Genomic DNA, 13486 nt, shown 5'->3' with positions numbered 1-13486 from the left:
ACATAGCTTTGTGTACAGTTAGTATAGTAACCATAGTAACGGTGCTGGGGTCAGTGTTGTGTCGTGTTAGTTATGACCATGTGATATGGAACATGACCTTTACATATATTTCTTCATTTGCTCTCCTGTCTCCAACCTTTACATATAAAGTATATGTGCTTTCCCAAGAATGGAAGGTGGAAACCATTTGTGTTTATCCTTCATTTATTTGTAAATTAAGTTTACTCAAAGTTTCTGGACACGAGAAATTGTATTCAATTTGTGAGTTGTACTAATTTGAATTTAATATTAATTTCCAAGGGTAGTAGTGTCATTTTCCTTGTTTGATTTTTTTTTTTTTTTTTTTTTTTTTGTATTTTTGTGTTGTTGTTGTTGTAATATTTTATATAACTCTTCAGTTGGCTACCTCTGCACATTATTTATGTAATTCTGCATTATATCTTTATGCATTTTTAGGCTCCGGGATCACGAAACAAACTTAGGCCTAAGTCAAAATTTCATATCACTTTGAAGTTGTTACTTCTTACGTAACATAAATTCTGGATAACTTATTGTGAACTGAATTTCAACTAAAATGATAGAAAAAGGAACATACCAGATTTAATGATGGAAATTTTGATTTAAGCCTAAGGTTGCTTTTCGTTTCTTCTGTGCATTTGTAATGATGCTTTGTTGCTATAAATTAATAGTTTATGGTTTCACTATTATATGTCATAGAATTTTGATTGTTCAGTTCGTTATCATTCACATTGCTATTTTTTCCAGCGTGCCTGTGAAAAGATGCTAAAGGCTAGTCTAAAACGTCCTAGAGCCCACAGCATAACTAGGTCCAAAAGTGTGCACAAGGAAGTCGAAAAGGCTTTAAAGAAACCCAAGAGAAGAGTAAGCACATTGTTTTTTGTCCTTTGTATTATAGGGGTGGCGTCTGCCTGCAAATGAAACATGGGTTTCCAGGTGTTTTACCAGGTTTCCTCCCACCATAATGCTGGCTACTGTCGTATAAGTGAAATATTCTTGAGCATGGCGTAAAACATCAATCAGATAAGTAAATAAATAAACATAGGGGGTGGAATGTTGCCGAGAATGGAGATGTTCAGATGCTTTTGTATTATATGGGGTGGAATGTTGCGAGAATGGAGATGTTCAGATGCTTTGTATTATAGGGGGTGGAATGTTGCCGAGAATGAAGATGTTCAGATGCTTTGTATTATAGGGGGTGGAATGTTGGCGAGAATGGAGATGTTCAGATGCTTTGTATTATAGGGGGTGGAATGTTGCCGAGAATGGAGATGTTCAGATGCTTTGTATTATAGGGGTGGAATGCTGCCGAGAATGGAGATGTTCAGATGCTTTGTATTATAGGGGGTGGAATGCTGCCGAGAATGGAGATGTTCAGATGCTTTGTATTATAGGGGGTGGAATGCTGCCGAGAATGAAGATGTTCAGATGCTTTGTATTAAAGGGGGTGGAATGTTGGCGAGAATGAAGATGTTCAGATGCTTTGTATTATATGGGGTGGAATGCTGCCGAGAATGGAGATGTTCAGATGCTTTGTATTATATGGGGTGGAATGCTGCCGAGAATGGAGATGTTCAGATGCTTTGTATTATATGGGGTGGAATGTTGCCGAGAATGGAGATGTTCAGATGCTTTGTATTATAGGGGGTGGAATGCTGCCGAGAATGGAGATGTTCAGATGCTTTGTATTATAGGGGGTGGAATGCTGCCGAGAATGGAGATGTTCAGATGCTTTGTATTATAGGGGGTGGAATGTTGGCGAGAATGAAGATGTTCAGATGCTTTGTATTATAGGGGGTGGAATGCTGCCGAGAATGAAGATGTTCAGATGCTTTGTATTATAGGGGTGGAATGCTGCCGAGAATGGAGATGTTCAGATGCTTTGTATTATAGGGGGTGGAATGCTGCCGAGAATGGAGATGTTCAGATGCTTTGTATTATAGGGGGTGGAATGTTGGCGAGAATGAAGATGTTCAGATGCTTTGTATTATAGGGGGTGGAATGCTGCCGAGAATGAAGATGTTCAGATGCTTTGTATTATAGGGGTGGAATGTTGCCGAGAATGGAGATGTTCAGATGCTTTGTATTATAGGGGGTGGAATGTTGGCGAGAATGAAGATGTTCAGATGCTTTGTATTATAGGGGGTGGAATGTTGCCGAGAATAGAGATGTTCAGATGCTTTGTATTAAAGGGGGGTGGAATGTTGCCGAGAATGAAGATGTTCAGATGCTTTGTATTATATGGGGTGGAATGCTGCCGAGAATGGAGATGTTCAGATGCTTTGTATTATAGGGGGTGGAATGTTGGCGAGAATGGAGATGTTCAGATGCTTTGTATTATAGGGGGTGGAATGCTGCTGAGAATGGAGATGTTCAGATGCTTTGTATTATATGGGGGTGGAATGCTGCCGAGAATGGAGATGTTCAGATGCTTTGTATTATAGGGGGTGGAATGCTGGCGAGAATGGAGATGTTCAGATGCTTTGTATTATAGGGGGTGGAATGTTGGCGAGAATGAAGATGTTCAGATGCTTTGTATTATAGGGGGTGGAATGCTGCCGAGAATGGAGATGTTCAGATGCTTTGTATTATAGGGGGTGGAATGTTGGCGAGAATGAAGATGTTCAGATGCTTTGTATTATAGGGGGTGGAATGCTGGCGAGAATGGAGATGTTCAGATGCTTTGTATTATAGGGGGTGGAATGCTGGCGAGAATGGAGATGTTCAGATGCTTTGTATTATAGGGGGTGGAATGCTGGCGAGAATGGAGATGTTCAGATGCTTTGTATTATAGGGGGTGGAATGCTGCCGAGAATGGAGATGTTCAGATGCTTTGTATTGTAGGGGGTGGAATGCTGCCGAGAATGGAGATGTTCAGATGCTTTGTATTGTAGGGGGTGGAATGTTGCCGAGAATGGAGATGTTCAGATGCTTTGTATTGTAGGGGGTGGAATGCTGCCGAGAATGAAGATGTTCAGATGCTTTGTATTATAGGGGGTGGAATGCTGCCGAGAATGGAGATGTTCAGATGCTTTGTATTATAGGGGGTGGAATGTTGCCGAGAATGATGTTCAGATGCTTTGTATTATAGGGGGTGGAATGCTGCCGAGAATGGAGATGTTCAGATGCTTTGTATTATAGGGGGTGGAATGTTGCAGAGAATGGAGATGTTCAGATGCTTTGTATTATAGGGGGTGGAATGTTGCCGAGAATGAAGATGTTCAGATGCTTTGTATTATAGGGGGTGGAATGCTGCCGAGAATGGAGATGTTCAGATGCTTTGTATTATAGGGGGTGGAATGTTGGCGAGAATGAAGATGTTCAGATGCTTTGTATTATATGGGGTGGAATGTTGGCGAGAATGAAGATGTTCAGATGCTTTGTATTAAAGGGGGTGGAATGTTGCCGAGAATGGAGATGTTCAGATGCTTTGTATTATAGGGGGTGGAATGTTGGCGAGAATGGAGATGTTCAGATGCTTTGTATTAAAGGGGGTGGAATGTTGGCGAGAATGAAGATGTTCAGATGCTTTGTATTATAGGGGGTGGAATGCTGCCGAGAATGGAGATGTTCAGATGCTTTGTATTATAGGGGGTGGAATGCTGCCGAGAATGGAGATGTTCAGATGCTTTGTATTATAGGGGGTGGAATGTTGGCGAGAATGAAGATGTTCAGATGCTTTGTATTATAGGGGGTGGAATGTTGGCGAGAATGAAGATGTTCAGATGCTTTGTATTATAGGGGGTGGAATGTTGGCGAGAATGAAGATGTTCAGATGCTTTGTATTATAGGGGGTGGATTGTTGCCGAGAATGGAGATGTTCAGATGCTTTGTATTATAGGGGGTGGAATGTTGCCGAGAATGGAGATGTTCAGATGCTTTGTATTAAAGGGGGTGGAATGCTGCCGAGAATGGAGATGTTCAGATGCTTTGTATTATAGGGGGTGGAATGCTGCCGAGAATGGAGATGTTCAGATGCTTTGTATTAAAGGGTGTGGAATGCTGCCGAGAATGGAGATGTTCAGATGCTTTGTATTAAAGGGGGTGGAATGCTGGCGAGAATGGAGATGTTCAGATGCTTTGTATTATAGGGGGTGGAATGCTGCTGAGAATGGAGATGTTCAGATGCTTTGTATTAAAGGGGGTGGAATGCTGCTGAGAATGGAGATGTTCAGATGCTTTGTATTAAAGGGGGTGGAATGCTGCCGAGAATGGAGATGTTCAGATGCTTTGTATTATAGGGGGTGGAATGCTGCCGAGAATGGAGATGTTCAGATGCTTTGTATTAAAGGATGTGGAATGCTGCCGAGAATGGAGATGTTCAGATGCTTTGTATTAAAGGGGGTGGAATGCTGCCGAGAATGGAGATGTTCAGATGCTTTGTATTATAGGGGGTGGAATGCTGCCGAGAATGGAGATGTTCAGATGCTTTGTATTATAGCGGGTGGAATGCTGCTGAGAATGGAGATGTTCAGATGCTTTGTATTGTAGGGGGTGGAATGCTGCCAAGAATTGAGATGTTCAGATGCTTTGTATTATAGGGGGTGGAATGCTGCCGAGAATGGAGATGTTCAGATGCTTTGTATTATAGGGGGTGGAATGTTGGCGAGAATGAAGATGTTCAGATGCTTTGTATTATAGGGGGTGGAATGTTGCCGAGAATGGAGATGTTCAGATGCTTTGTATTGTAGGGGGTGGAATGTTGGCGAGAATGAAGATGTTCAGATGCTTTGTATTATAGGGGGTGGAATGTTGCCGAGAATGGAGATGTTCAGATGCTTTGTATTATAGGGGGTGGAATGCTGCCGAGAATGGAGATGTTCAGATGCTTTGTATTATAGGGGGTGGAATGCTGCCGAGAATGGAGATGTTCAGATGCTTTGTATTATAGGGGGTGGAATGTTGGCGAGAATGGAGATGTTCAGATGCTTTGTATTAAAGGGGGTGGAATGCTGCCGAGAATGGAGATGTTCAGATGCTTTGTATTGTAGGAGGTGGAATGTTGGCGAGAATGAAGATGTTCAGATGCTTTGTATTATAGGGGGTGGAATGCTGCCGAGAATGGAGATGTTCAGATGCTTTGTATTATATGGGGGTGGAATGCTGCTGAGAATGGAGATGTTCAGATGCTTTGTATTATAGGGGGTGGAATGCTGCCGAGAATGAAGATGTTCAGATGCTTTGTATTAAAGGGGGTGGAATGCTGCCGAGAATGGAGATGTTCAGATGCTTTGTATTATATGGGGTGGAATGCTGCCGAGAATGGAGATGTTCAGATGCTTTGTATTAAAGGGGGTGGAATGCTGCCGAGAATGGAGATGTTCAGATGCTTTGTATTATAGGGGGTGGAATGCTGGCGAGAATGGAGATGTTCAGATGCTTTGTATTGTAGGGGGTGGAATGCTGCCGAGAATGAAGATGTTCAGATGCTTTGTATTATAGGGGGTGGAATGCTGCTGAGAATGGAGATGTTCAGATGCTTTGTATTATAGGGGGTGGAATGTTGCAGAGAATGGAGATGTTCAGATGCTTTGTATTATAGGGGGTGGAATGTTGGCGAGAATGAAGATGTTCAGATGCTTTGTATTATAGGGGGTGGAATGCTGCCGAGAATGGAGATGTTCAGATGCTTTGTATTATAGGGGGTGGAATGTTGGCGAGAATGAAGATGTTCAGATGCTTTGTATTATAGGGGGTGGAATGTTGGCGAGAATGAAGATGTTCAGATGCTTTGTATTATAGGGGGTGGAATGCTGCCGAGAATGGAGATGTTCAGATGCTTTGTATTATAGGGGGTGGAGTGCTGCCGAGAATGGAGATGTTCAGATGCTTTGTATTATAGGGGGTGGAATGTTGGCGAGAATGAAGATGTTCAGATGCTTTGTATTATAGGGGGTGGAATGTTGGCGAGAATGAAGATGTTCAGATGCTTTGTATTATAGGGGGTGGAATGTTGGCGAGAATGAAGATGTTCAGATGCTTTGTATTATAGGGGGTGGAATGGTGCCGAGAATGGAGATGTTCAGATGCTTTGTATTATAGGGGGTGGAATGTTGGCGAGAATGAAGATGTTCAGATGCTTTGTATTATAGGGGGTGGAATGCTGCCGAGAATGAAGATGTTCAGATGCTTTGTATTATAGGGGGTGGAATGTTGCTGAGAATGGAGATGTTCAGATGCTTTGTATTGTAGGGGGTGGAATGCTGCCGAGAATGGAGATGTTCAGATGCTTTGTATTATAGGGGGTGGAATGTTGGCGAGAATGGAGATGTTCAGATGCTTTGTATTATAGGGGGTGGAATGCTGCCGAGAATGGAGATGTTCAGATGCTTTGTATTATAGGGGGTGGAATGTTGGCGAGAATGGAGATGTTCAGATGCTTTGTATTATAGGGGGTGGAATGTTGGCGAGAATGGAGATGTTCAGATGCTTTGTATTATAGGGGGTGGAATGCTGCCGAGAATGGAGATGTTCAGATGCTTTGTATTATAGGGGGTGGATTGTGGCCAAGATGTTAAGATACTTGCATTGTAGGATGAAGATGTTCAGATGCTTATTTTTCAGTTGTGAGGAATCACACAGCATGGCTGAAATATTGAGTATATAATGTTTACCCATAATCATTCGTTTATGAAAAAATGTTTCAGCACCAAAAGTTATTCTTATCACAGTTATTTGCCTTCAAAAGTGCTATTATAAGGGAAAAGTGTTAAATCATTTGCCTTACATTTTGAGCTTGTGAGAAAATTTTTCATTTTTCTTCTAATAGGCAGTGATTTAATTAAGGCACACTTATTTCCTCCAGCTGTAATACGAGGTTTTGTCTTGAGTAAATTATTCTTGAGTACCATGTAATATTAATAATATGGATGATAATAAACTTGATATCTCATCTCTAAATCCAGCCCAAGGTATTTAGAACATTAAAAGTTTTCTGTTGTATTTCTTGGTTATAAGAGTCATATGGAACTTTTATCTCAAGTATTGAACCTCTTGATCACAGAGGAGGCCAGCACAGTCAGCTCCAGTCAGCCCGGATCTGCCAGCAATGACAATGGAGAAATTCTCCCAGTCGGCTACAATATCTGATGAGGTGAAAAAATTGCTGAACCTTGACCCAGAAAGCAAAAGGTATTAATATTGTTTATGATTGAAATCTTTATATATGATCAACAATGTTTTTTCGTATGTGGAAAGGGTTTGCAGCAGCATGCAGATGGTCATACTGTACATGTAGGTTTTGCCTGGGCTCTGCTCGGTTTCCTCACCACCTTAATTCTGGCCACCATTGTATGAGTGAAATATTCTTGAGAATTCTAACTATATATATGAAAGTGACTAGGCCAGCCTTCTTTATTTTTTGTTTTGGTATGGGAAAGTTTGAGCATATAATATGATTTCCCAGTGAATAGTTTGATGTATTTATAGACCAAAGTCACTCTTGAGAGAAATGAACAGACAGTGCATGTTGTTTGTATATTTCAGTTTATTGAATTATCTTCAGGATTTTCGGCTAGTTAAGAATTCTTCCTTGGACTTTTTAGGATCCTTTGAACAAATTTGGCAACGATGAATGTTTACTGTATAATTAATTGATTGAGATGGTAACGAATTGAAGATGAAGTACATGTTAATGTATGGAAGCATGTATGTGAATTTGGGATAAAACGTTCATCATACTGTGGTTGTGGAGTTCAACAACAGTGAGAAAAATAGATAAATGAGTAAATCTTTAATATTTTGCAGATCTCCTGTGATACATTCGCTGTCCGTGAGTAAAATTCCTGTGAAACTTGTCCATCTGGGCGACAACAAAGCAGTTATCTCCACTTTGTCCAGTGACCAACCCATTGCAGCGCTTGATGGGAGTTCAAATGCATTTAGTGCAGGACTATCAGGAATTTCTATTCTGCCAGACGCTTCAAAATCAGACAGTGGATTAAATAAAAGAGTAGCAGATGAGAGGAGTGAAGTGCCCGTGATAAAGACTTCAGACATAACATGTATAGCACCATCATTTTTGATAAATCAAGCACCTGTGACAGCATTCTCCTCTCTGACAACATCAACTACCCTGTCCAGCGCACGCCTTAACGTTACAGGTGTCAGCACTATGATTCCGTTGTCAGCAGTGGCTTCAAAGTCTCCAAACTCAGGGGAGGCAACTCCAAGTAAATCGCCAGCTCTCCCAAAACAGAGCGAGTCATCCCCAAATTCGGCGGGCAGGACTAAGTCGGCTGTTGAAATCATGGCTGCAGTGGCTCCATTTCTGAGTTCCCCCAAGACAGCGCCTCCGATTGAACTAGGTCAGAGGACTCCGACTAAGAAAAGTTCCCGTTCCAAAAAGTCGCGAGAGCAGTTGTCTCCTGGTGAGAATCTTCCACGGCTTGTCCCGAGTCCCCACACAAGCCCCTCAAAACAACTAGTGCTGCCATTTGTGCCGAGACACAAACAACGCAACAGTCCCAGAAGACAGCAGCTGAAACAGCAAGCTAAGGCAATACTGCCCAAAGGTTTCATCATGAGGTCTGACGTAATCTCACCTGTGAAGAAAGCAGCCTCCAAGGTGACGTCTAGGGCAAGGAAAGTTCAGAGAACTCTGCTGCCCAAGCTGGTGCCGAGTGGTAGCGTGGTTGTGGTGGATGCTCGGCCACTAAAGGGTGAGGTGACAGAAGTGATGGAGGTCAACAGTGAGTGTGAGACCCTGGAATCTGATGGGGACCCAGAACCAGGTGAGGACGTTACAGGTGAAGAAGGGACAGGTAAAGATACACGGATGACAGCCACGCCTAAAGGGAAAAAAACACTGAGGGAAAGTGGTGCAGTAAGCGGACAGCGAGATAGTGCTGACAGCCAGAGCGAAGGGGAGGGGACAGGAGGAGTGCCGTATGACAGTCAGACAGAGGAAGAGGAGGGCGGGGCAGATGATGGCAGTACTCACCTGCAGGAGCTGATGGAGGCTAGCACCACCATTAGGTTAGTTATGACTGTACAAGTATATGTATCATAAATCATCAATTATTTGATCAGCTTTATTGTGATTTTTCTATGTAAATTCCCGGAATTCCTTTTTTTTTCTTAAACAAATCCACAGCTTAGGTGACGTAAACTGGAACATGTGTGGTAGCTTAAGAATAGTGAGCAAAAACCTGTGTTTTTTTGTTGGTGAAAATTCATGTGAAATTATTTGATTTACTCTATATCAGTTAGAACATTATGGTGATTTTTAACCAACTAACCAACAGCAGCGTGATTAGTTAAATGGTGAGATTAGCTTAAATGATTTACTGAAATTGAAATCTGACTTCTCCAAACTTAATCTGGAAACCACATTCAGCACCTTAAAATTTGAATGAAAATGCTGTAAGCATTTGATGTCATGCTCATTTGTTTTATAATGAATTGCTTAGTTTTTCTGAAAACTTTTGAAAGGTTTGAATGTGGATTAATTTAAAAATATAACTAAAGGTTGTAGCTATAAATGTTAAGGATTCTTTAATTAAAACTATTAAAAACTTATCCTTTTGAAACTGAAATCATGGAAAAACATTACTTATGTTTTAATGCATGTTATTTTACACTTTGAATTATTGCAGGCATCCAGTCTTCCCACCAAAGAAACAAGGCCTTAAGGACCGTCGGAGTAAAGCACAAAAACATAAGGATACAACCTTGGCCATGCTTAACCCCGACATTATACAGGCTGATCCAATAGTAAGAACCTTGTTCGCTTTCGACAGACTATTAAACAACACTAGACTTGACACAACAAAGTACAACACACTTTTCTGTAATTCACGTGCTTGTCTCATTTCCATCTTGGGCAACACAAGTGTTATTTTGTGTTTTACAGGTAAGCCGACACTGAAAAATCCGAAGTGAAAGTTAAAAGTGCACCTTTCTGTTTTGTCTCGTCTTGTTTTTTTTTTATGATTTACCTCTGTTTCAAGGCTTTCTAATCATGTAAATATATCTTCAAAAGGAAAAATTGCCATGACAGTCTACATTTTCCAAATTTAGATGATTTTGAATTTTTTTTTTTTTTTATATACACTCCTCTGACATTGAAAAAGGGATTAATTCTGACCATAAAACAACAATTCAGATTTGTGTGGCCTTAATCCTAATAGAAGCACAATGCATTGTTGCAGTGTCTCTGCTGGTTAGGGCATCTATATCTGTGTCTACAATAGTTCCTTAAAGAATCTGGCCATATCTAAGATTTCAAAGTGACATCCATTTCAGTTGTTAAAATGTGGTGATCAGAATAAGGGGATAGACAGTTAACTGGTTACTGAGTTGTCCTGATATCATGGCTTGGGGCCTCCATGGCTCAGTTGGTTAGCACGCTAGCGCAGCGTAATGACCCAGGAGTATCTCACCAAAGCGGTCACTGTGAGTTTAAGTCCAGCTGATGCTGGCTTCCTGTCTGTCAGTACGTGGGGAGGTCTGCCAGCTACTTGCAGATGGTCGTGGGTTTCCCCCCAAGATCTGCATGGTTTCCACCCAACATAATGCTGGTCGCCGTCATATAAGTGAAATATTCTTGAGTACGGTGTAAAACACCAATCAAATAAATAAATAAAAATTATATTGTGGCTTAGTTGTATGTGATGCCTGGTGTCTTTTGGCATGAAGTTCCAATAACAGTATACATACAAATTCCACAAATAGGGGCCCCTGTGGCCAAGTGGTTAGCGTGCCAGCGGAGCCCACAGACTCATTAGCCTCACACCAATGCGGTTGATGCGAGTTCAAGGGTAAAACAAATGAAGATAATATACTTGCATTTGAGGAAGTAAACAAACACAGTCAAATTGATGTAAATTTCTACTAAATAAATGAAAACTTTTGTTTGGCAGAGAGATGATCGTGATATAGCCTTTGCACAAGCCTATCTCAACAGCGTGAAGACAGCCTTAAAAGATGACCAGGAGAAATACGGCAAATTTCTTCAAATTCTGTATGAGTTTGGGAAGAATCAAGGTTCTCCTGTTCAGGTAGGTGTTCTTGGAATATTTGATTTATGAGCATAATTGAGCTGCCCTTGTTTTCTCATCCTTAAACCTGAAGGGCTACTGCAAAAGTCATATACTTTCATCCTTAAACCTTAAGGGCTATCGCAAAAGTCATATACTCTCAGCATTAAACCAACCGAAAGCAGGTAAATAATAACGCTTTGCAAGTGTTGTGTCTGAATTAAAATCCAGATCAAACATGGTGTTCTTTTTAAGCTCTTATTTCAATTTCTTCTTTCTGTGAGTCCATCTCACACTGGCTTCCTAACCAGTTGTTCGTGGGAGGGTCAGCCAGGAACCTGCGGACTGCTTGATTTCCTCCCACCATAAAGCTGGCTGCTGTTGTAGAAGTGAAATACTATTTACACCAATCAAATAAATAAATCAAACAAGAATCAGTTAAGAAATCTTTTTGACCTAGGCCAAATAGTATTATCATCATTGATACCCGAATGTCCATGTGTCTCAGATTAATATCCCCTTTGTGAGATAGTTTCCTTTTACTTTGTAACCAAATGTCACAGAAGGAAAGGATAGGTCCTTTTCATGATTTGTTTGTTTGCGAAAAGGCAGCAAAACAATAAACAAAATAATATTACAGAAAACCATAGGCATTCCTTTGACTAGGATCATCTATGAGTAGCTTGGCTGGTCAGTTGGATGCACATTTTATTGTGGCATTTTTGTCAAATGCAAGTCAGCAGGGCTCGAAATGGGGGACTGTGAATGGCGAAAAGCGGGCGGAAAATTTGCTGTAGCAGGCCAACTTAAAAGGCCTGCTCAAAAAAAATATTGACAAATAAAATCACATGCCAAGCATGAGATGTCAATGTCAATGGACAACTCGAAGTTCTGCTTTCTAATTTATGACGGCGTGATAAAGATACAACAAATTTATGATTCACTGAAAATGTAGGAAGCACCGTTCGTGGCCGTTGCAAACCACAGAAAGATGTTACACGAGATAACTGTGCTGAAACCTACTCAAGAACAAAATTATCTCCTTTGCTTGCGTGTGCATGTGCACTTGTATTGCAGCATGTATTTCTGTTTTTGCGTCAACTACAAGCGAAACCATTGTTAACTTCTTGTTTGGATTGAGGATAAAAGGATTCTTTCACTAACTAGTATACATTTAAATCCATTTAGGACTAGTTATATACAGGAAATCCGATAAAGTGTTAACTTTTTTCTCTACAAAGTCCAGATTGAATCTAAGGCCACGGTGAGAAAACATGGATAATGAGACAGCTGCAAAGACGATAAACGATAGCCGCAAGCCTTTGGAGGTGACTTTGATCGTTTGACTAACTGGGCAAATTGTTCATTCTATTTTTAATCTGTGATGACTGATAAAACCATCACTAAACATGTCATTTAGGGCTGTGTGATCGCTTTAGGTTGATTTCCATGTCTTTTGTCACGTAGTCCCACTTGCCATGACTGCAGAAAATTATTTCGACGAGCAAGAAGTTAAACATTTCTGTGGATTGGAACAACATTTTGACTCGGGATTGGATTTAGAGTGGCAGAAGTGATAATAAAGGTCTCTGTTGCTTTAGAGTGAAGTTAAAAGCCCACATCGTTATGGACTGACTGGATTTTGGAATTCAGTGTTTAAACGTTGAGGCAGGCAAACATCAGAAAATCGTTGAAAATAGACCCCAACATTTAATTTAATTGAACTATTAAATTGGCAGGCCATGTTTAAAAATTGCAGTTCATCTGCTATTGTGCCTGCTAAAACTTCATTACTGGAAAAAAGTAGCAAGCCAATGGAGATTTTCTAATTAGAACCCTGGTCAGGTATATATCTGGCTATTTCATTTCTCTGTATTTATTCAGTTTCTTCCTTGCCTAAGCATAACTGCCCTCCTATGTATAAGAAAAATTCATTCAGCATTTAACACCAATCAGATAAAAAGATAAATTATTTACAGTCTTTATAGGAACTTATCACACTGCATTATTGCTTGCACACGTAAGTATGAAGTATTAAAAAGTAAGAGGTGTTTTATGGTTCGTTTTTCATCTTTTTATCATATGGACAAAATAACCTTTTTGTGTAAGATGTAAGGTAGACATAGTTTGTGTAGTACAGGCCACAAGAGAAAGCTTGTCTGACTTCTGAAGTATAAATTGACTGCCCCAAATAAAATTGACACTCACGTGTGGTGATTATTTTGATTCACGATGACACATATGTGAACATACCCAGTCATATAATAATTTGGTCAGCAGGTGGTGACCTATTTCCTAACCAGAATGTACTACACATACCTATATATACATAACCTGTGTAAATTTATGAACCTCAGATCATAACATCGTGTGAAGTTTTGTATAAAACAGTCACATTGGTATGATTCTAACATTTCACGCAATAAATCGCCACGATATTCCAGTACTGAAATATAGGCACGGCTGAAGCTGTGTTTAGTCATAATCAT

The 13486-nt window shown here is 40.5% G+C and overlaps 1 protein-coding gene across 1 annotated transcript in view; it reads left to right on the top strand.

The window, feature by feature from the left end:
• Nucleotides 1-13486, top strand: part of LOC135473434 (GON-4-like protein) — a 61731-nt gene that overhangs the window by 20864 nt on the left and 27381 nt on the right. The window contains exons 25-29 of the mRNA XM_064753284.1: nt 766-882; nt 7022-7149; nt 7765-8994; nt 9615-9732; nt 10881-11018. Coding sequence (XP_064609354.1) covers nt 766-882; nt 7022-7149; nt 7765-8994; nt 9615-9732; nt 10881-11018 — 1731 coding nt within the window. The remainder of the gene's footprint in view (nt 1-765; nt 883-7021; nt 7150-7764; nt 8995-9614; nt 9733-10880; nt 11019-13486) is intronic.

The sequence above is a fragment of the Liolophura sinensis genome, chromosome 8, assembly GCF_032854445.1.
Source record: "Liolophura sinensis isolate JHLJ2023 chromosome 8, CUHK_Ljap_v2, whole genome shotgun sequence".
Lineage (NCBI taxonomy): Eukaryota > Metazoa > Mollusca > Polyplacophora > Chitonida > Chitonidae > Liolophura > Liolophura sinensis.
The sequence above is the reverse complement of the archived record's forward strand: the minus strand, read 5'-3'. Positions and strand labels throughout refer to the sequence as shown.